This window comes from Caretta caretta, chromosome 2 (genome assembly GCF_965140235.1).
Source record: "Caretta caretta isolate rCarCar2 chromosome 2, rCarCar1.hap1, whole genome shotgun sequence".
In the NCBI taxonomy this organism is placed as follows: Eukaryota; Metazoa; Chordata; order Testudines; family Cheloniidae; genus Caretta; species Caretta caretta.
This window is the reverse complement of record NC_134207.1, coordinates 70,171,197-70,195,453: the sequence shown is the minus strand read 5'-3', so window position 1 is coordinate 70,195,453 and position 24,257 is coordinate 70,171,197. Positions and strand designations below refer to the sequence as shown.

Below are 24,257 nucleotides of genomic sequence, written 5' to 3'. Positions count from 1 at the left end.
GGCCCAATTAAGTAAAGAAAGATCTTTTTTCCTCCTAATTATAGTATTGTCTTCACTACACTGGGTCATTGTAGCTCACCAGAAACTTTTGAAATAAGCTTCCAAAATACAATAATTTGTGTAAGTCAATTCCAGGGCTCTCTCACAACCCTTCCCCCATTACCCACCAGCGATCTGGCAGTAGCAGGCCCTCTTGCCCTCTCCATTGAAAGGGAGAAGAAGCTGAAAGGTGATCAAGTCTCTTTACAGGAATGCAAATAAAGGGATCTCCTGGCTGTGTCTCTCCTATTCCTCTTTCAGCAGCTCCATCTGCTGCTAGGAAGTTGGGGAGCTTTGCAACACTCCCCATTGGTGAGCACCAGCTCCTCCGACTTTCATATCCATCTGCTTAGCGTACTTTTACGGCCCTCGTGACTGTAGTATCTGGCTGCCTCACAATCTTTAATGAATTTATCTTCACAACACCTCTTGTGAGGTAGGGAAGTGCTGTTATCTCCATTTTGCAGAAGGGGAACTGAAGCACAGAGAGACTAAGTGACTTGCCAAAGATCACACAGGAAGTCTGTGGCAGAGGAAAGTATTGAACCTTGGTCTCCAGAGACCCAAGATAATGCCCTAAGCTCTGGACCATTTTTTTTCTTGCATTACCTCGTGCAAGCCCTCATGTGGCCAGCCAAGGAAGAGGGGAAATCCTATGGGTATGGGACTCCCACAAGCCATTTAGAGGATACTAGGCAGAGGAAAAGGAGCTGTGCTCCCCAACACTCTCCACTCCTACAGATCAACTTTAGTTTTGCAATTTTGTAGTCAGTGTGGATCTCTAAGTGACCATGTGTCTCATGTACATAAGACTAGAGTTTTTTTGAATAGCAGTGTCCATCAGGGCCATGTATGCACTCTTGGCTTCCCTGGGCTCTTATGAGGGCTGTCAAGGTTCCTTCCCCACTCTGAACTCTAGGGTACAGATGTGGGGACCTGCATGAAAGACCCTCTAAGCTTATTCTTAGCAAATTAGGTTAAAAACTTCCCCAAGGTACAAACTTTGCCTTGTCCTTGAACCGTATGCCACCACCAAGCGTCTTACACAAAGACCAGGGAAAGAGCCCACTTAGAGACATCTTCCCCCAAAATATCCCCCCAAGCCCTACACCCCCTTTTCTGGGGAAGGCTTAATAAGAATCCTCACCAATTTGTACAGGTGAACACAGACCCAAACCCTTGGATCTTAAGAACAATGAAAAATCAATCAGGTTCTTAAAAGAAGAATTTTAATTAAAGAAATGGTAAAAGAATCACCTCTGTAAAATCAGGATGGTAAATACCTTACAGGGTAATTAGATTCAAAACATAGAGAATCCCTCTAGGCAAAACCTTAAGTTACAAAAAGACACAACAACAGGAATATACATTCCCTCCAGCACAGCTTATTTTACCAGCCATTAAACAAAAGGAAATCTAACGCATTTCTAGCTAGATTACTTACTGACAGTTGTAAAGCTGCATTCCTGATCTGTTCCCGGCAAAAGCATCACACAAACAGACCAACCATTTGTTCCCCCCCTCCAGATTTGAAAGTATCTTGTCTCCTCATTGGTCATTTTGGTCAGGTGCCAGCGAGGTTATCCTAGCTTCTTAACCCTTTACACGTGAAAGCGTTTTGCCTGTGGCCAGGAGGGATTTTATAGCACTGTATACAGAAAGGTGGTTACCTTCCCTTTATATTTATGACAAGGGCATAGAGAACAGGGAGGCCGTGACCCTTCTTCATTCCCCTCACAATTCAAAGTTTGTGTAGCTGAGGACTCTGAAAAATTGGTGATAAAGGGTGGGATGTGGGATCCACATTGGCTACAGCAGAGGTGGCCAACCTGTGGCTCCGGAGCCACATGTAGCTCTTCAGAAGTTAATATGCAGCTCCTGGTATAGGCACTGACTCCAGGGCTGGAGCTATAGGTGCCAACTTTCCAATGTGCAAGGGGGTGCTCACTGCTCAACCCCTGGCTCTGCCACAGGCCCTGCCCCCCACTCCACTCCACCCCTCCCCGCCCCCTCCCCTGAGCCTGCCATGCCCTCGCTCCTCCCCTCTCCCTCCCCAGAGCCTCCTGCATGCCATGAAACAGCTGATCGGGAGGTGCAGGGATGGAGGAGGTGCCAATCGGCAGGGCTGTTGGTGGGTGCTGGGGGGTGGGGAGAGAGCTAATGAGGGGCTGCTGACACATTACTGTGGCTCTTTGGCAATGTACATTGGTAAATTCTGGCTCCTTCTCAGGCTCAGTTTGGCCACCCCTGGGCTACAACTTCTTAAAGAACTACACAGTTACTATAGGGTCAGTAAACCTGCTTTCTTCTTTGAGTATATTTCTTCTTTGAGTTGATCCCACTGTAGGTGACTGGGAGCAGTATCTTCTCCAGATTTTGCAAGTGAAGAATCTCGGCTGTATCAGTGAAACAGGGATTGGAGTACTGCTGTTCTGAACTTGGAATCTGCCCTGGCAGCCATGTCAAGTGCATAGTGTTTCAAAAACGGTCAGCGGGCTTGCTCCACAAGGCTGTCTGACAGATCTCAGAGATCAGTATATTTCTGAAGCAGGCCAGAGACATTGGTTGGATCTTAATGGAGTATGCATTTATGTTCAGAGGGCAAGGCTTGCCAACCAACTGATTACAGACAAATAAATTGGGTAATCCACCTTGAGATTCTCATAGAAGAGATGGCTTGGCCTTTTGACATGCTGGATATGACCACAAAGATTCTGACAGGCTTGGTCCTGTTGATTTAATAAAGCAGAACCCTAGACACATCCAGAGTATAAAGGGCGTATAAGGCAGTTTAGTCATGACAGCCTGCATTTGGCGGACTCTAGACACTGATGTGATGGCTACAAGAAAGACCAACTTCATGGCTAGATGGTACAACAATTCAAATGAGAAATGGTCTAAGAGCGATAAGTAGGGCCCTACCAAATTCATGGTCAATTTTCATCAATTTCACAGTCATAGGATTTTAAAGATCAAAAATTTCATGATTTCAGCTATTTAAATCTGAAATTTCTCGGTGTTGTAATTGTAGGGGTCCTGACCCAAAAAGGGGGTGTGTGTGTGTGTGTGTGTGTGTGTGTGTGTGGTGGGGGAGGGGGGGTTGCAAGGTTATAGTGGTACAGCTACCCTTACTTCTGCGCTGCTGCTGGCAGCGGTGCTGCCTTCAGAGCTGGGCAGCTGGAGAGCGGCGGTGGCTGGCCGGGAGCCCAGCTCTGAAGGCAGAAGCAGCGCAGAAGTCAAGATGGCATAGTATGGTATGGCCACCCTTACTTCTGTGCTGTTGCCTGCAGAGCTGAGCCCTCAGGCAGCAACCGCCACTCTTCGGCTGCCCAGTTCTGAAGGCATCAGCGCAGAAGTAAGGGTGGAATGGTACAGCGTTGCCACCCTTACGTCTGCGCTGGTGCTGGTGGGGCAGTGCCTTCAGAACTGGGCACCCGGCCAGCAGCTGCTGCTGCTCTCCAGTCACTCAGCTCTGAAGGCAGTGCAGAAGTATGGGTGGCAACATTGTGACCCCCCCTAAAATAACCCTGTGACCACCCTGAAACTTCCTTTTGGGTTAGGACCCCTAATTTGAAAAACACTGGTCTCCCCTACGAAATCTGTATAGTATAGGGTAAAAGCACACAAAACACCAGATTTCATGGGGGGAGACCAGATTTCATGGTCCATGATGTGTTTTTCATGGCTGTGTATTTGGTAGGGCCCAAGCTATAAGAGAACCTCATTAAGCTTCCACATGGGAGCAGGGTCTCTAACTGGAGGGCAAGTATGGAGAAGGTTCTTGAGAGATCTCAATCCCAAAGGATGTGAAAACACCAAGTGTGCCTGCATCTGAGTGCAGCACACAAATATTGCTACAAGATGGACTTTGAAGGCACTACTGGCTAGCCCTGCTTTCTTCAGGAGGAGCACTTAGGCCAGAATCCTTGGTCTTAAGGCCTCAACTGCCTTAAGCTGCCCATAAGAAAAACCTTTTCCACATCAAGGAGTAAGTCTTCCTGTTGGAGAGTTTCTGACTCTGTAAAAGGAACTCTCGGGCCTGCAGGAAGCAGTCTGTCAGTCCTTTTTCAAACAGCCTACATCCAGACCATCAGATGCAGTGACTGTGGGTTTAAGTTTGACCCTGGTTCTGTGATAGCATGTCCAAACCCATGGGAAGATGTGTATGTTGCGTGGGGGAAGGGAAAAGGAGCGGGGGAGTGGCTGACTGGACATCTGCAGATCAGATGGCCAAAACTGCCTTGTCCAGTAGGTACATGAATGTAGCTTTATCTTGCCTAATCTGGACATGATCCTGGGGATTGGTGCAAAGACATGCAAAAGTCCTTGAGACCCACCAAGCAGAAAGGTGTCCAGATGGGACCCGGAGTCTGTACCTCTACTGGAGCAGACATCCTCACACTTAACACCGTCTGCTATGCCAAACAGATGAGAATACCACACTGGTGAAATATTGGGTCTAGGATGGATTTCCAATGACCACTTGTGATTGGTTACCATCTTCCTGCTTAAAAAAGTCTACCAGGTTGTTCCTGACCGCAAGGAGGCATTTAGCTATTGGAGTCACTTGGTGGTGATGGCACCATTCCCAGGTCTTAACCACCTCTAGGCAGAGTGGGGATGATCAAGCATCTCAATCTCCAAAGCGTCCATGACCTGCACCCAGCTCTCGAAAGGTCTTGAAGTTGTCCAGTGCCTGTATCAGCAGCAAAGCTACTGTCTTTCCCGGGACAAAGATAAGGCACCTTTAGATAGCAAAAGGGGTCATTTGGCCTCCTGCTGTCGTGTCTCTCTGCATTCCAGTGACCAAGGTCTTGCTAGTGAAGCTGCAAGAGAAAGGCTCCTCCTCCTTCTTCTGCAAAGACAGTAACTGACTCCTATAGGCCTAGAAGGTGGGCCCCAAAAGCCCCAGTAAGGCCACAGTAATATTCTGTATTCAGCACAGAGGGCTGGCTAGTTGTTGGCTGTACTAGTGCCGATCCCAGCGTGCCTGTTATTGGGGTCTGTAGAGATTCTCTGGTTTCTAAATGGTGATACTGCTCATAGACCTCAGCAACAAATTGTTTCTGCCAGATGTCAGAGAAAAGGCAAGGTCTGGGGATGTTGAGGAGTACACTTCCACAAACAGCACTGGTTCATAAAGCGGTTTCTGCTCTGAGGACTATGTCAGTGCAAATGTCTTTCTCAATGCTGTGTGTGGCTCGGGTGTGCTCTACATCTGTATTACTGGTGCTAGAAAGAATATCGGGGGGTGGGGAGAGGGGAGGAGTGATGTCTGGTACCAGAGCCATACTGCACCACAGTCAGCTCCTTTCTCCGCATCTTTGATGCTAGGTGTGACTTGCCTTCTAACATCTTCCTGTGTTCCTCTTTATGAGAGAGCAGAGCTCCTTCCCCACCATTCAGGGTGGCATCTTTCAGCACTGTTTCAACCTCTGAGGTGTCATGTTTGATGTTGGGCCTGCTGACAGGCTTCAGTGCCAGACATGGTACTAGTGCTGATGTTGATGCCAGGCCTGGCTTTGGCACCACTTTCTCTGCTGAGGTCTTCAGCGTCATCTGCCTGTCAGTTAGATGTAGGCTTGACCATTAAAGGGATCTTCAAATTCAGCTCTTCTGTGTGTGACGGCACTTTCACACATTGCTCCGGAATATGAAGCTTCAGCCTTGCGTTCCTTGATTTGTGAGTTCTTTCAGAGAAGGAGAGGCAGACTGAGCACCTGCTTAGACTGCAAGACTTTCCCAAGTAGAACACACATCTGCTGGGCCAAACTTTCAGAGGAATTAGACCGTCACAGGATGGACCAGGCTTGAAGACTGTGGGGTTTGAGTCCACTTTGCCAAGTTACTGTCCAGTGGGAGTCAGGGAGTGTGCATTCACACGTGAAGGTGTGGGGAAAGGGGCTGCAAGCAGCTTTCTATTTGACGAGCACTGAAAACAGACTAGCATAAGAAAATAAAGAATGAAGATGGTTCTGAAGAATCTCAGAAGATCTAATGGAGTGTTTTGAGAAGTCTAGCAGGTTGAACACTTGTTGCCAGAGGTGGCAATAGGTAATTGAAGGAGGGTCGCAGACACCTCACCTTTTATGCCCTCATACAGGAACATGAGGAGCCACAGAGTGTATGTGCAACCCTGAGGGACATGGATATTCAGAAAAATCCAGTCTAACATGCAGAGATTCATGCACACCTAGAGCGGGATCCACACCGACACATACTTGAAAAATGAATGCTATACACTGTTGGAAAGCTTGGGACTTTTGCTTTCCAGTTATTTATTTCTAATTCTATTTGTTCATAATGTGTTTGACCTGAACAGTCACCAACTCCTAAAACCAACAGTGCTTTTTTGGCACTGATCCAGGACATGATAGTATATTGCAGAGCTTGGTCCACTGTAATTTTTTATATTAAATATTAAAAAATTAAAATAAATGAATAACGGTATTCATTTCACAGTACAGCAACACTTTGCACTCCATCTGAACTTCTGGCTTAGAAGTGTTATTACTGAATCCTATTTGAGGATCTATCCTGAGTTACACAAGTGACTGTCTAAGTCAAATAGTTTCATCTTGCTTTCTTCCACATCTTTCTGGATTAAAATTCTAGCTGTTCTAAGTGTTTACAAATCCTGTACACTTTATTTTACACTACAGTAAGCCTTAACAGAACTTGAAAGACAAAACAAGACTACAGGGAAATATGAAAACTGAGTTAATGGACGTAGGAAACTGAATGGCTCGAAAATTGCAAACTATAGAAGTTTCTCTTCCAAATATATTTCTCGGTTAAAGGTATTTGGCAGTATTTACAATTTATCAAACTGGTTTGAGAAGAAAAATAAAAGATTAACAACTCAAACAGGTTTTCTGTAATCCAGAAAGTAAATTGGAAATTTGACCATCTGCTACACAATATACAGAAGAGAACAAAAGCTTTACCTTCCATCTGTTTCCACATTCATTACAGACAACAAATGTTGTCATAGGTTCATCAGCACTGCGGGTTTGAACCTACAGCAAAGGGAATGGGGAGGAAAGAGAAAGGAAAGAAAAGTGTTATCACCATGATCCTGGTCAATTATGTCACTTCTGTTCAATGTAAAGTTACTCAATGCTAAAATAAAATCCGTATATCCTAAATAAAATTACCACAAGAGCTATCCAAATATGTGATTTTAAAAGTTACTATATTTGAAATCCATTGTATAAGAGTGCTTCAACATTCCATTTTAAGTGTCTTTATACAGATTAAAAATGCAGATTCTCAACCCCACAACCTACTCCAGCCCACAAAATGGTTACACCCTCACAGGTGAAATGAAACTAGATAAATTAAAATCTAAGCACCAAGTCAATTGTGAACACATGAGAGTACAAACTAGGCAAACAGCTAACAAATTGGAATTACCAGATTTTTTACAAAATAATCATGACTATTTCATTTCGTGTATACAGAAAAAAGGTAGTAAAACTTTTTTGTGCCAAACACATCCATAGGGAACCCCTTTTGTTTGGCTGATTTAAGTACTAAAAGTATCCATTTCAATAATGAAGATCAATGTAGAACTGTGCAAATATTTTTGAGTTTTGTTTTTTGTGGAAGTAACAAATGCACATTCTGCATAGATTTACATAAATATACTTATGATGAGGTGGCGTAAAAGCATAAAGACTCAGACAGATTTTTACTGCATTTGTTTACATCAAAACATTTTAGATACTAGAATCATAAACTTAGCTTATTAAGTTCAAAGCTATGCACTGCAGCATTACTGAAATCAATATGGACTTGATTTTGCAAGCTTTTTGCACACAACTCCTAATTAAATTAGTGGGAGTTGCATTGACAGGAGGCTTGTAAATAGACCCTAGTTTAATTAAGTCATAAATAATGTTAATATTCATATTAATATTCAGAGGTTTTCTACATATTACATTTGCCATTGTCACCCAAATACACAGATAGTTCAAAGACACTGAAACACTAGTTATATCAGTTAATCTCCCACACATCACAATTTTATAAATAGCTAAAAAAAGAAAGTCTAGCAAAGAATTGCTGAAATGGGGAAAAAAAATACTTGTCAGTGTTAAGAAATTTCGAACGCATCCTTGGAAAGAGTTTAATTAGTGTTGGGCTAAACTGCTGATTTCTAGGAAGAGTATTTCTAGTTACATCAAGTTGAAGGATAGAGGAAAGAGTAGCAAAGTAATAAGATGAGTATTTTCTCCATAGAAGCAGATACAAATCTATGAAATACCAACAGAAATAAGAATATTTGGAAATACAAATTCACTGTTCATAATTGGTTGTAAAAAGAGGCTTTTTTGCACCAATGTTTAACTGCTATTTATCTAAGAGGAGAATATTAATTTGCTTTAGGCTAACTGGAACCAAGAAACATTTAAAAGCCACTCAAATACTGCTATATTATAAATGACAATTTTCTTCAGCTATCAAGTTACAAGATGCTGAAACAAAAATTCTTTAAAAAAAAGAGAAAATTTCCTTAAAATTGAGATTCAACCTTGATCAAACAAAAGAGAACAACAAGAATGATTATGTACCTGTGTGTAAGTGCAATTCTTCTTTTTACATTTGCCACATGTAAACAGGTCAGTCTGGGTGCCTCCTGTCTTAGCCATCTGGTGCTCTCTGATAGCTTCTTTGGTCAGATTTTTGCGCATCTCTTTCAGCTCATCACTTGCCATCTCCTGTTATGGATAAAGAGACTGTCTACCATAACATTCTCAATTTGCTGTTGGGTCATCTCTTCTTACAGTTTTGATACACTACTGCTAGTATGACTACTGTATATATCAGCCTAGAAAAGTTCATTTTTAAAATGTATACAATCGTATTGAAATAGGGTTTTGTTTTTAAATCCAGGAATATCTATCCTATCAAGCAACAAAATCATTCTATAACTCTTGGATCTTTTATCTTTGCTAAATTCAAACTGAATAAGCTTCAACTTTAGTTATCACAAATTCCACTAAGTTGGCCAAATATGCTACCTAAAGTTAAAACATTTACTCCTTTATACTGTTGGTGAAATGGCAGAAGTTACATAACCACCAAACTTGCAAAAATGTTTGCATTCAAAACATGTCTGACCAGTGACTATCAGAAAGGCTAAGTGAAGACACTAGTTAGTGTAGGGGTAAAGAAGAAAAGGCAGTAGAGAAAGGTCCCCATGAATGAAACCATGTGCAATTTTCTGGTTGTGCAAAATTTAAATTCACTGTTTTTGTTTTTGCATAACCAAAAGTTTATTTCCACCATGAAACACTCACAGTGCAAACAGTTTGCACAGCTGTCCTCTCTTAACAAGAAATGAATATCTGCATAATTCTAATTTAACCTTATAACATAGTATTGTTTGATAATGAGAACTGAAACCTACTGCCTCTAGTTCATGATTCAAATTTAGCTTAGTATTGTAATGATCAAAAATTATCTGATGCTTGTTCATTGGCCTAGGAGATGAGAATTTACACTAAATTTATCAACATTTAAAACTGCATCCAAAACTCATGCATTCTTGTTATAGATAGAATGGGTATGGAGAATGAGTTTCCCATCGAAGGATTTCTCCCAGAGTGGCCACTCCAAATTAAGATTGAGGCCATTTTCTCCAATGCCTGTGCTGTAACTCTCCTGTGGATAAACACAAACTTCAGTCTTCATTGCTGACTATCCAGCACGCCTCATGTTAAAAAATCTGGAATTCTGAAGTGCTTTATCCAAGCTTCTCCATCATTCAAGGTGTAGTTACTAAGCTGAGAATAACATGTAAAGATTTTAGTCTAAAACCAAAAACATTTAAGTCAATAGCCAAGTGACTGGCCTCCATGGTAACTTGTTACACAAAACAGTGTAGAATTACAGTTAGTAGCTTTCATATCTAACTTCTGTTAATTTTTTTAAAGCCTTTTCAGGGTTCCAGACACCAGATAGGGTTTTTAAACTGTAACAGCCTAAGTGAGGCAGCTCTCTCCATGAAAGCTCTCTTCAGATATTGCACAACAGGGCTTCAAAATCAGTTTTAATTATGTATGTTCCTATTCTATACAAACTGCCCTTTATATAAAGCATTTTGTAAAATAATAAGTCTAAAATTTCACACTTGTTAGTTCAAGCTTTAAAAGATGAGGTGTTAAAATTTTTAAGCGTGTAATTTATAGCCAGTTTCTTTAAAAATATTCAACTTTCGATACCTGTTAATTGTTTTCACTTCAGTTTACTTGGTCAGTTGGGTGCTCCATACTTAATGTTTTGTATGTAGGAATTAGCATTCCCAATTTTTCCCACTGTCTCAGTATCTGCATGAGATTTAGCAGTTCAACTAACACTGCTCCAGATTAAATACCTATCTCCTCTATGTCAGTTCTCTTTTAAGTGGCTAAATATCTGTACTCAAAATCTTTTTAGTCTGAAATGAATTTAAAATCCAAATAATGATTGACCCTGAAGCACAACTTTTATATAAATACAACAATCACAACAAAATACAACCCCACAGAATCAAAATGCCATCTGATTCTCCTTATACAAATGTAGTGGTCTGCCACCCTCAGTTTACTTATCTATATGCGCAGACCATTTTTCTCTTGAAGAACAAAGCTCACCATTACTTATGACCTGTATGAATAGCTTAGCTTCTGTTCTAGTTCTAATCTTTTTTTTTCTTTGCCTGTTTGAGCACAATAAGAATTTAAAAATGCCGACACAATTACAAAGCACATCTAAGCTCTTATTAATTCTGTTTCTGTTTTTATCGTAACCTCTAAATTTATGTAATCAACTTAATTGTTGCGATCTCTATAGAAACTACACAAAGGCACTGACCCTAGGAAATTTCATTTCACGTTCCTCAGGCACAAGTCCCATATTCTCCTCTCCAATTATTTTCATATTGACTTCCTAAAACCACTTTGGAGCATCAACATTTTTCCTAAAGCCCTGTGCTATATAACTCAAATATTTTAAGACAGCATAAATAGTTGCATCAACTTCGATGGTCATTTCCCTGAATCTTACTCAAAAAGACACAAAATAGGGCGGCTAAGTAGGATTGTTTAAGCTACTGCACTTAGCAATTATTAGACTGGACAGAGTACACTTTGCTTTGTGTGAGTTTTCAGTCAAATTTCCAATGCAAGTTTCCCGTTTTAAGCCTTTCAGTATCAAAAGTTAACTTGGGAAGTTAGCTAGAGAGGTTCTGTCCTTCATATTAACAATTCTGCAGTAAATTCCACTTTTACCAAGTTTTAACTTTCTTCTTGGGTGGTAACCCATCCCAATTCCTTTTTCTAATAAGATTTTTAGTGTTTCGTCAAATACAAGTACTAATTTAGTCAGTTTTAAAACTTTTCCCTAAATATTGTGCCAGTGACATTTTAGTGATCTGTACGTCCTGCGTTCCTCTTTCTTTGTAGAGAAACACACATCATCTAGTCAAGTTTCTTACAAAGGCATTTTTAAAAAACAATGTTTAAAAACAATCAGTGCTTAATCCTTGTTTTAAATATCCATTGTTATAGTTTAAATTTAGTTTGCTTTTCTTTAATAGTAGGATCTCACTTTATTATCTTAATTAGTCCATTTACCTAGCTTACTCTTTCCCTATTAATTTGTCTTTTTGTTAAAAAAAATTAATATACTTGGGAACTACAAAGTGTTTGCAGTGAGATAAACTAACCACAAATTTTAAAATTAACAGAAATTTTAAACAGTACTAAAAATAGCTCCAAAGGGTCTCACGGCCACAAAGAAAGGAGACTGACCTGTAAAAATCAGGATGATATATCTACCTTAGAAGTAGTCAAAATGCTGAAGCTAGCACTTGCCAAATACAAAGGCGGTACTGTTTAATGATGATGATGACGACACAACGCACCCAAAAGGGGCACAAGTTGGTAGCCTGGGGTCACTGGCAGAACCCCAGTCCACCTCCCCTAATTTGAAGGTTGTTGCTGGTACAGGCTGCATTTTTTTTTTTTTTTTTTTAAATGCAGTACATTCTATTTCTCAGCTTTCTCCCTGAAGCACCCTCAGGGACATTCTACCTGCTTCTTGCCTTATTCAGGCATCACAACTTTTGGAACTACCCCACTATCTCTATGAATCTTCAAGCCATTATACTGCTGATAACTGTGGTTTGTCTTAAGTGCCTATACTTATGAGAGTGTGAAGACAAAGTTTAAGAATGTTGATGGTTTGTATAGTTAAGTCAAATAGAGTAACAAAAGTTAGAAGATCTAATATTTACTTACCTCTGCTGTCATTTTGGCAAACCTGTCAGGAGGTATGTTCCCACATAATACATTTTTTCTTAGATTAGGGTTCTTTGTGTCCTTGAGATTTGCTATTCTACTTCGTACCCTATTTTTGTATTTCATGTCCGTGTTTTTCAATTCTTGATATATAGGTGCTTAGGACTTAAGGAACACATCTTCAACAAGTAATACGCAGAACACAATATAGTACTTCATTGCTTTGCAAACGTTTACCCAGGTTTACACAGGATTAGATTTTTATCAGTAAGTGTCAGTAAACGTCAATTTTACCATATACAGACAGACAGACGAAAAATATTTCCATCAATATTAACAGAAATTTAAGATCAGCACAGTGATAAAAAATGCTGCTTGAGACTTTATTAGTTTTATTTAAAGATATTTACTTTGTATATTTTAACATGTGATGTTGATCATTTGTATTTTAATTGCTATAAAACTCAAGTTTGAATCTTTATGTCTACAGTCATTAAATAATTGTCTGACCTTCCCCAATTTCCCACAACTGTGAAAATTTAAGTAGATAAAAATACCTACAAGCAAACATCTGTACTATCTACCAAAATTTTTAAGAAATAGAAATAAAATTCTGCTAAACCTACTCTTTACATAGTTGATCAGTACCTTTCTTAGCAATGGCTGCCAGTGCTTGTATTACATGATTTTCTCAATTTTTTCTGCTCAACACGTGGCAATTAAGTAATGGAACTGCAGATCTCTCAAGATCTCTCTTTGACTTGTGGAAGCCTCCCACAAGAGCACAACAGGCATCTTTAATTCATTCTGCTGAGGAACGGATTAGTTTCCAAAATAACGCAGTGTTGATATCTGAGCATCAATAATACCTAAATCAAATTTCCAATGAAAAATGAAGCTTCCAAAGTTTTCAACATAGCTACCCGATGTCTTTACAGAAGACACTCTCACATTTTATACTAAATGTACGCTGGCTGGGTAGCATCAGGAAGCTCGCATTGTTACTACCTATATAGCAATGGTCCCCAACCTTTCTTGTGGGAATAGCATATTGCTATTCCCAGAAGACTGTGGCGGGCGCCAGACACCCCACCACCGAAATGCAGTAGCGGGAAGAAGTGTCGCTGCCGAAATGCCGCCGAGAAACAGCAACGCTTCTCAGCAGCATTTCGGCGGCGGGGCACCCTGCGGGCACAGAAAAATGCCCCAGCGGGCGCCATGTCGCCTGTGGGCACAGCACTGGGGACCCCTGCTATATAGTATTTGGTCTATTGCTAAGTAATAGATGATGTCTGTTGCCAGTTTGGCTCCTTTGAAAACACTAAATTTACTTTAAAATGAAGTTGGGGTGGGTGGGTGGAGGAAAGAGTCCTGATTTGTGTAAGCATTAACCACATTAGACTTAAAAACAAAACAACAAAAACTACGCACTTAAAGAAAAAGAAGATTAAGCATTTTGAGAGTCACAATTTTTTTTGGCATTAAGATTCATCCAAGATTATAGGAACACAATCACAACACCTAGCTCTTATATAGCACTTATCAGTAGATTTCAAAGCTAAGGCATAGAGAGAAGTAGCTTGCCCAAGGTCATCCAGCAAGTCAGATGTGGGAGGACTAGAACCCAGTTCTGCCAAGAACCTGTCCAGAGCTTTATCTGCTAGGCCACACTTTCTCTAGAGTTTCACCACCGGTCACTTCAGTAAGATATCTATGATAGCTGCTGCTAGCAGCAGCAACCTTGGAACTATAACTTAAGTAAAAAGACTTCTGTATGTAATTTAATGGTCATAAATTGTGAGAATCGCTTCTCACACTAAAAACTTTCACATGGCTGTACTGAACAAAATGAGTACTTTCCTACTGAATAAAAATCAATGTTCATTATATAGACCAAACCATTTTTTTTAAACAAACAGCAATATAAATCCATCAGCAAATACTAATTCTAGAGCACTTAGATATATCACAAAGGATATCTTCTTCAATCTGAGATCCCAGCTCTTCCTCATCAGCACCAATAGCAATGTAGTCATCTGAGCAAAAGAGAAGTTTGATTATTAAAATTAAGTGGACATCAGATTTCCTTAGCAGCTCAAGTACCCATTGGGAATCCTGGAAAGCGTAAGTTATGCCACAACCATAGTATGCATTTTCAGAAAAAATAGTGCACTATATACTTTTATGGTAGCAAAACCCTGTTAGCTCATTATTTTGCGGAGAACACAAAAGGTAAAGAAGACAAGATTGGTAGAAAATCAATGGCCCAAAACAGGGGTCGGCAACCGATGGCACACGAGCCGATTTTTAATGGCACGCTGCTGCCTGCCAGGTCCCAGGCACTGGCCCCACTCAGCCCACTGCCGGTCTGGGGTTCTGGCTGCCGGCCCCTTGCCAGCCGGGATCCCGGCCGCAGGCCCCACTCAGCCTGCTGCCGACCTAGGTGAAAGGAACCCCAGGCTGGCAGCGGGCTGAGCAGGCCGCTGGCACAAGATCAGCATTTTAATTTAATTTTAAATGAAGTTTCTTAAACATTTTGAAAACCTTGTTTACTTTACATATGACAATAGTTTAGTTATATAATATATAGACTTATAGAGAGAGATCTTCTAAAAAACGTTAAAATGTATTACTGGCACGGAAAACCTTAAATTAAAGTGAATAAATGAAGACTTGGCACACCATTTCTGAAAGGTTGCCGACCCTTGGCCTAAAATCTTATTTAATCAGGAGCTAAACTGTAGATGTAGGTAAAGTACAAAGAGCTTTTGTGTTATCAGTTAAGTCTTAAAGATTCTACTCAGTTTGACAACTGCCAATCTCTGCTCTGAAAGAAAAGACTGAATATCACTTCAACATCTGTGATAAAATTCACTTTCAGGATAGCGTGGGTACATTCAGTTAGTGTTAGATGACAGCAGAATCAGTAATTAAGTTGTAGAAAGGAGCTTAATGGACATTACAAATATAAGGAAAGCAGACAAACTGAAGTGTAATAAAACAGGAAAGTTAAAGTGGTAAATAAAATAGGTAAAATACTTGAACTCTAAAGACAGCATGAAAAGTTTGACCTGAAATGCTCAATCTTAGACATCTCTGAGTAGAGATTTTGGAGAGAAAAAGTAAAAAAAAACATTTACTTTCTAATTTAACATTTCCTTCCAAATTTGACAGAGGACAGGCTAGACAGTGCAAGCACACTATCAACATTTTTCACCTTCCTTCCCCTCACCTTCATTTGCATTTTAAAAAGCTCAATGAACACCATCAACTAGAAATTAAGTCAACTTCATAAAATAAGTAAAAAAATAGTTTCAGGTACCACATCTACCAAATGCCCATGTCAATTTTTTTTTCAATCGCATATTTCTACTAAAAAAAAAAAATTCTCCCCTTTTGCTGTGTAAAAGGCCAACAAAAACAGCAGAACATGACTGATTACTGATGGGAAAAAACAGTGTAAATGCCTACACTCAAAATGCTCTCAAAATGCACAACGTAAGAAAACTGAAGAGAAGAAATAACTCACTAGTCTGTTCGTGTAGCAATAATTTTAGGTAAGTTTCCAAAGACAAGTGTGATTTAAATTGACATTGCATAAAATTTGCAAAGTTACCTAAGTGATTTAGGAGACTAAATTACATTTACCCAAGCATTTAAGTCAGTTAGGCATCTTAACTTTCATTAACTGCCAGCTGGACTTAGACAAGGAGTAATGTCTTTCGTAAGTGTCTAACTGCTTCTGGCAGCTCTCTGCAAGTGAGTCTGTATAAAAAGTGGATGACTCAGTATTTAGAAAGTGAGCCCCACTATGGGAGAGATAGTGTTAACCTGAGGGCAGGACTTGGACCTACATATAACACTGCTTTTGGGCTCAAAGAAAAGGGGACCCAGGCTCCATTTTATGAAGGGAGAGAGAAAGTAGCAGGGAGGATCCACGCTGCCTGTATGTACATTGCTTTGAGCACCCTGATCTTTTTGTACATATTCTCAATATTATCCCATTTGCTATTTTCACTCACTTACACTTTGTAACAAACTTCATACAAAAACTGTGTCATGCTCAAAAGTCCCTACAAAAATTTTTTTTAAATTGCCCTTTTCACTACACAAGCCAGTTTGAACCAAAGAGAAGGTTAATAATGAACAGATTTGGTTCCCACTGATAAGGGACTATGTACATTTCTGGAATAAGTTTTGATTTAGTTTAAAACAGAGTTAAATATATATAATTTGGCCAAAGGATAGCTTCAGAAGGATGGGAGCATGAAACTGTACAGTCATTTGAAGGGTATAAACAAGAGCAGTAATAGGAGAAGCTTTTTTGTACATGGAAATGTACAGATTAATGTGCACGAAATGTATAGGTTATCTCTGTATTTTGAAAATAAAAAATAAAAAGGCGCAATAGGATGAGGTTCAGGGTAAATGTAGGAACAGCAGGAAAACAAAAGCCTTGACAGAGAGATCTACTAGATTACAGAATAATCTCCCAAAGGAAATAGTGAAAATCTTATTTTTCAGTATAAAACACAAAGGTGTAAGAAAACTCCTGGCACTTGAAAACAAGATGGAATAGATCATTTCATAGGTCTTGTCCACCTCCAAATATTATAACTCTCAAAAGACATAGAAGTTAACACCTGAAACTGGACGAGAATAGAATACGGCTGTCATAAATTGGATACTTAAAGAATCTGACATATTTAAAATTATCAACACACCAGTGCCAGATGTACTGTAACAAAATTAAGCTGCAACTGAAATGGAAACGGAGCTTCTGGCTACCAGAATTTGAAAGGTCACAGGACCCCAAGGGACAATGTGGTACCCCCCAAAAAAACAAACACTGAAACGAAACCTTTCTTGGAAACAGATTAAATTGATGATACCAAGGAGGTAATGGCTAGCATGTACCATGAAGAGGATTCTCTGCTATTGGAAAGTAGTTGTCAGATGGGCTGGAGCATGAAATGCACCTCATCATGTTTCCAGGTTGCCAGGATTACTGGGTTATGCTAATCTGGATGAACCTATACCTGACTATCTGGCCTGGTTGTATAGAATTCAGACTGGTCTGACAACCAGTGCTAGGATACATGGGAAGAAGAAACAGAACAAAATCCAATACCGTAAATAAGTTCTACAAAGCTCACCTCCTGTTTTGAGAGCAGCAGCCAACATTTCTCTACATTTCACTCGTACAGAATCTGAAGTACTTGGAGCCCGAGGAAAAGAAGGGATGAAGGAATCTGACGAAGCATTAGCCTCCTCTTTCCTGATGCTGGAGTTGCTACTGGAACTACCGAAGTAGGTGAAAACAGAAAAGTGGTATGAAATGTCTTTTTTCCAACATGTTTCACCAAAGATCAAAACAAACTTTTTGTTTGATCTTTACATCTCATTAACAATATTCCCATAACAGAACAAAGATAACATTTATGCAATTATTTAGAGCTACAGATATTGTTAATCTTCAGTAAAAAGGATCTTTGAAATACTTGCTTCTATGTGACATGGGGTACAACAAGAATTTTACTAAAGAGGAGGGCCCAGATCCAGTGATCCTCTGGGCTCCCTTGTGCTGTAGTAGCCACTCCAGCCCCTCCAGGTCCCACTTACGCCTCCAGCCCCCAAACATATACAGTTTACAAGGAATGACATGTGGGGGCAGAAACACAGATCAGTCCCGCACAATATTTGCATTGTAAGGGCACTAGCCCCCACCACGATGTTTTCCCCCGCCCCAAAGTGGTGGCCCCTCAGCATGTCCAAGTCCAGCAAAGCATAAGGAGTGGCCATAGTCTATAGGGTATGGAGTCTCCCCCAGGGCCCCAAGCCCAGCTACAGCCCAACTTGGGGTGCCAAGGGAGACCCTTGGTGAGGTGGTATGTCAATGCAATGGTGCCCCTCCTGGCCAAGCAGAGTGTGGTCACTGGCTCACTCAGCTCAGCGGGACTGTCAGTCTATTCCTGGTACTCCAGAATCTGGAAAATCCTCTCTGATCTCAGGTCCGTCAAGTGATTGGTAGGGGAACCCTGGCCCACCCACTTAACTGGGTTCCAGCTCAGGGCCCTCAAGATAGACGAGCAAGATCAAAGTTCGCCAACTCTGTCAGTGCCCTGAGCTGCTTCCTACCTTCTCCTGGGCCTCTGCAGGCTCTTCAGTCTGTTGGTCCGTTCATCCCTTTTTGGGGTGTTGTCCTTGGGCAGCTCTTTAGCACTTTACTAACAGGCGTTCCTTTCTCCAGCCTGTTCACTCTCCGGGTAGCTGCCACTCCCCTCTACTTCTCAGCCCTTTTATCCTCCCAGCTGCTGTGAGGATGCCATCAGCAGCAGCCGGCAATGCCTGTATTACCCCTTTTGCTGCTGGGCCAAGGTGGGGTACATACACCCCACGACACCCTGCTCCACACTAACAGCAAAGAATCTGCTGAATCTGTTAGCACATTCTGGTTTTGTGGGAGGTAGACTCCCAACAGGGTAATCTGATGGCTGATGCCATCAGTTCCACAAACTGACTGCTTCTGCACACAAGGGGAAGGATCTCGCTCCTCCCTGTCTATTGATGCAAAAGACAGTTTTGATGTTGTCCGACATTACGAGGGCATAGTGACTTTGAATGAATGGGAGAAAGGCTTCGCAAGCCCTTCAAACTGCTTACGGCTCTAGAAAATTAATGTGCATCCTGGATTCTTGTTATATCCAGGTGCCTTGTACTGTATGGTTGTCCACATGGGCTCCTCAACCCAACAGGGATGCGTTGGTAACAATCACCCTGTCCGGTACATAGGCAAGGAAGGGAATGCTCACACATACCTGGCAGGGATTCTTCCACCATAACAGGGACAATATCACTTTGGTGGGAACAGTCACTATGATGCTTAAGGACTGTAAATATGGAGAGTATATGATTTGAAGCCATGCTTATAGGCAACAAAGGTGGAGCCTTGCAAATGACATGACATAAGTACATGAGGCCACATGGCCTCCGAGAGAGACAGAGGTCTTGACAGGCACTTGGGGGTTGCTTATGACCTGTTCTATGATATTGTTCATAGCTTGAAACCTGTCCCTCTGCAGGGAAGCCCTTGCCATGACTGAATTTAACAATGCCTCCAGTGAAGTCTAAAGTCTGCATAAGGGTGAGGATGGATTTTTCAGCATTTATACTGATTCCCAAAGAGGAGAGAAGTTGCAGCATTGTCAAAGTTGACACATGGTCCTCTTAGTGTAACCTGGTGACAAGGAGCCAATCGTTGACATAGGGGAAGACTGTGAAACCACAACATTGCACAATTATATGACCTGATACTACAGAGCACACCTTGGTAAAAACACTGGAGATGGTAAGAGCAATACCAAAAGTGAACATTCTTTATTGAAAATAGTCAGAGCCCAGGAATCTGAGAAAGCGTCTGTGAGCAGGGTGGATGCCCAGGTGAAAGCAGGTGTCCATGTTGAGAGCTGTAAACCACATACCCTTTTTCAGGGATGGAATTATAGTTACCAACATGGCCATGTGAAACTTGAGTTTGCGAATAAAAAAGTTCAGATGGCAGAAGTCGAGAATGGGTCTCCAACAGCCCTTTTTAGGTACTAGGAAGTATGTCAAGTAAAAACTTCTCCCTTGGTACTGAAGAGGAACCTGTTCTGTTGCTCCCCACTGTAAGAGGGATTTCACTTCTTCTTTGAAAATGTTCTCATGAGAGTGGCCCCTAAGAGGGTGCTGGGGAAGCAAGTAAGGATGCAAACTCTGTTGAATAACTAGAATGGATGACATTCTGAACCCATTTGTCCATTGTTTTTGCACTCCAGGTGTTCAAAAACGGTGCTAGATGACCCTCAAAGGGTGCATGGGGTTCGGGAGGCATTAGACTTAAGATATGTCGACACTGCAATGAAAAACCCACATCTGGCCTGTGCCAGCTGACCCAGGCTCACAGGGCTCAGGATGCAGGGCTGTTTCAGTGCAGTGTAGACTTCTAGGCTTGAAGTCTACACTGCAATGAAACGACCCCGCAGCCCAAGCTGACTGACATGGGCCAGCTGTGAGCATCCAGTTGCTACGTAGACATACCCTTAGTGGTTTGTAGCTCTCAAGTTCCTGTCATCAGGTGATGAAGTGGAGGTTGGTACCAAGCTGGTCAAAGGTTCTCCGACCAGGAAGGTGTGTTGTGGAAGAGGGAACAACAGTTCATTGCACAGCTCAGAATGTACCGATGGGAAGAAAGCCACGTCTGGTTTCAACAGCAGTACCAACTATGCTATTCGAAGTCAAAGCCCAAAGATGGAATGGGGGAGACACTTCTCCCAAAGGCCAGTTCCCCTAGCCGAGTTATATATTCTCTCAAGGAAGGACTTGATGGAGACTGAGACTGGAAAGCAAAGATATCCGCAGGAGGAGCACAGATCTCAACTCCTTCCCAAGCAAGAGGGGTCTTGTCCGCCCAAACCAAAAGAGTCGCAGTAAAGAATCTACGCCACAGCAGTTGAAGGCAAAGACAGTACCGAAGGTAACCAGTGCTCTCAGTGACCAGTTTTTGTCGGTCAGGTGCACCACAGGATTGTGTTTGGGACTACCAGAGGCCCCAGTGCCAGCAGATCACAATCTGGTGCTGATGGAGCCCTCGACTTGTCACATGCCCCTGAGACTTAAGATGTTTTAAGTTCTCTTGGGTTGAAGCTTTTAGACTTGCCTGGTTTAGGCAGGGCTATATCAGATGTCTTCAAAGTGGATTTAGAGGACGACAACCTCATGCTTATGAGAATGCTCCTTGCTCTCCTGACAAGGCCCACTGACCTATCTGTAGGGCAGGAAACTTCTTCACTCTTGAATCGGGCCTTGTGGCAGGAGGCGCACTGCTTGCTGAGTAAGGCTGATCTATGGAGCAGAGGTTCCCTGGGCCCAGGTCCAATTGCGGTCTCATAGCTCTTCCATTAGGTGCTTCCTAAGTTCCCACCCTTCCCAGGTATGGTGGGGGGACAAAGGGCAGGTATTGCGCTGTCATAAATATAAAGGGAAGGGTAAACACCTTTAAAATCCCTCCTGGCCAGAGGAAGAATCCTTTCACCTGTAAAGGGTTAAGAAGCTAGGATAACCTCGCTGGAACCTGACCAAAATGACCAATGAGGAGACAAGATACTTTCAAAAGCTGGGGGGGAGAGAGAAACAAAGCATCTCTGTCTGTCTGTGTGATGCTTTTGCCAGGGACAGAACAGGAATGGAGTCTTAGAACTTAGTAAGTAATCTAGCTAGATATGCGTTAGATTTTGATTTCTTTAAATGGCTGAGGAAATAAGCTGTGCTGAATGGGATGGATATTCCTGTCTTTGTGTCTTTTTGTAACTTAAGGTTTTGCCTAGAGGGATCCTCTATGTTTTGAATCTAATTACCCTGTAAGGTATTTACCATCCTGATTTTACAGAGGTGATTCTTTTTTACCTTTTCTTCTATTAAAATTCTTCTTGTAAGAAACTGAATGCTTCTTTTCATTGTTCTTAAGATCCAAGGGTTTGGGTCTCTGGTCACCTATGCAAATTGGTGAGGATTTTTATCAAAGCTTCTCCAGGAAGGGGGGTGCAAGGTTTTGGTGAGGATTTTGGGGGGAAAGACGTTTCCAAACGGCTCTTTCCCAATAATAAACCTGGTTAGACATTTGGTGGTGGCAGCGGAAGTCCAAGGGCAAAAGGTAAAATAGTTTGTACCTTGGGGAAGTTTTAACCTAAGCTGGTAAAAGTAAGCTTAGGAGGTTTTCATGCAGGTCCCCACAACTGTACCCTAGAGTTCAGAGTGGGGAAGGAACCTTGACATGCACCTTGCTACAATGTGGGCTTTCCCCGAGATAGTATAAGCAGCATAGGTGGTTATCACTGACCAAGAAGGAATGCAGGCAGGAACCACAAACTTTGAAGCCCGGAGTCCAGGGCATAATCCAATACCCAAACAGGGTGTGCACTTTCACAATAAAGAGACTGCACTACAGTACTTGTATGACATGAATTGAAAAATACTATTTCTTTTTATCATTTTTACAGTGCAAATATTTGTAATAAAAAAAATATAAAGTGAGCACTGTTCACTTTGTATTCTGTGTTGGAACAGAAATCAATATATTTGAAAATGTAGAAAACATCCAAAAATATTTAAATAAATGGTATTCTATTATTGTTGAAACAGTGCGATTAACAGCACGATTAATTGTGCAATTAATTTTTTTAATAGCTTATCAGCCCTAGTTTCTACCTAAAATGTAAGATACTGATTAAAAAAGGCTGGTTATTGTTAAGACTCCTAGTATTGTAGAGTAAGAATGTTAAATAGATGACATCAGCAGGCAGGATGGATATTTTGACTACCTGACCCATATTGTGGCTAATCACCTGCCATTTTTTCATATTATTAACAGCAGAATTGACTTACCTTCATCCCCACCACAAAAGACCTGGATGACTATTCTGATCTACACTGATTGTCCAACCTTGATGACAGTGCAGGCATCACCACTTTTTAGACATTGATTACGTGTTTGATATAAGAACATGGCAGACCTCCCTAGTCCCAGAGATACTTGTACAAAAATTAAATATTTAGGAAAGCATCTATGAAGAAACTGATTCTTCACATTAATAATTCATCTGTTGTGCTAGTTCATTTTATATTACACACACACAGACAGGTTCAAATACCTTTCTTCTCTTGCTTCAGGACTGTTTTGTGATGAAGATGCAGGTTCCTTTTTCTTGTCTTCAGAGTCTTTATCAGTTGACGGTCCATCTGGAAATGTACAAACCATGAAATAAACATTGCCTCTTATAGGACAGAAATAGCAGCCAAGTATAAGTTAAATGCAATGTAGTTTATTTCCATAAGATGGAATTTGAGTGTGCTCAATACCTGTGAAAATCAAGCCACTTATTGAGGCATCTAAGTTTGAAAACTCTGTCCTGATGATTAGAATGAAACTACCACATATTCAGTGCTTTTTTTTTTTTTAAAGCACCATACAGTTCTATAGTTAAGTCCACACAGACAAGACCAAACAAAAAACTAGGGGATCAAAGGTTTAAGAGACTATCAAATAAAAAAATGAATTAACTTAGTTAAAACTCATCACCGTGAATGAAGACAACAGAAATGAAAACATAAAATTATCCAAATACAATAGATGCTGCATTAAAATAGAAGAAGTGGTATTTTAAAAGTCCTGAAGATTAAAATAAAAGAAAACCCACAATATATATTTATTTATCAAGAAAACTAAAACCATAAAAAGTTGAAAACTAGTCATTATTCAAGCACACTGTTAAAACACAACATTTGCATTTCTCATATAGAAGGAAAACTGACCCTTCCCCTTTTTTATGTATGAAGAGATAAGTAATCACCATAGCAACTAAAGAACACTTATCTGATGTATAAACAGGAAATATTCTATATATTCAGACAACCTCACCCATTCTTACATTCTCTACCGTCAACTGCATGAATATTTTCACCAGGAATTTTAGAGTTGTATTAGCACTTTGTCATCTTTTTCCACCAACTGGCCTACAATTTCACTGGATGAATCTCATGTTATATTGATATGGAATAAACTGCCTAGGGAAGTTGTGGAAGCTCCTTCACTGCCAGTTTTCAAGAAGAGGTTGGACAGCCACCTGTCATGGATGGTTTAGACATAACAAATCCTGCTCGTTGGCCAGGGACTAGACTAGACGACCCTTACGGTTCCTTCTAATGCTTTGGTTCTATAATATCACAGGGCATGGCTACACTTGCAGATGCAGGGCACTTTGAGTTAAACCAGCCCTCGGAGAGCGCAGTAGGAAAAGCGCTGCAGTGTGTTCACACTGTCAACTGCAAATGCAGTGGCGTAGCCACATTTGTGGCACTTGCAGCGGCATTGGGAGTGGTGCATTATGGGCAGCT

At 41.1% G+C, this 24,257-nt stretch overlaps 1 protein-coding gene across 2 annotated transcripts in view; it reads right to left on the bottom strand.

Annotated features, from left to right (window-relative positions):
• The window catches only part of TCEA1 (transcription elongation factor A1), a 61,506-nt gene that overhangs the window by 1,551 nt on the left and 35,698 nt on the right, over positions 1-24,257 (bottom strand). For both annotated transcript variants that reach the window (XM_048840667.2, XM_075125223.1), the window contains 6 exons: positions 23,015-23,102; positions 17,483-17,628; positions 14,306-14,362; positions 12,327-12,481; positions 8,616-8,762; positions 6,987-7,058 (listed from right to left, as the gene is read on the bottom strand). In XM_048840667.2, coding sequence (XP_048696624.1) covers positions 6,987-7,058; positions 8,616-8,762; positions 12,327-12,481; positions 14,306-14,362; positions 17,483-17,628; positions 23,015-23,102 — 665 coding nt within the window. The remainder of the gene's footprint in view (positions 1-6,986; positions 7,059-8,615; positions 8,763-12,326; positions 12,482-14,305; positions 14,363-17,482; positions 17,629-23,014; positions 23,103-24,257) is intronic.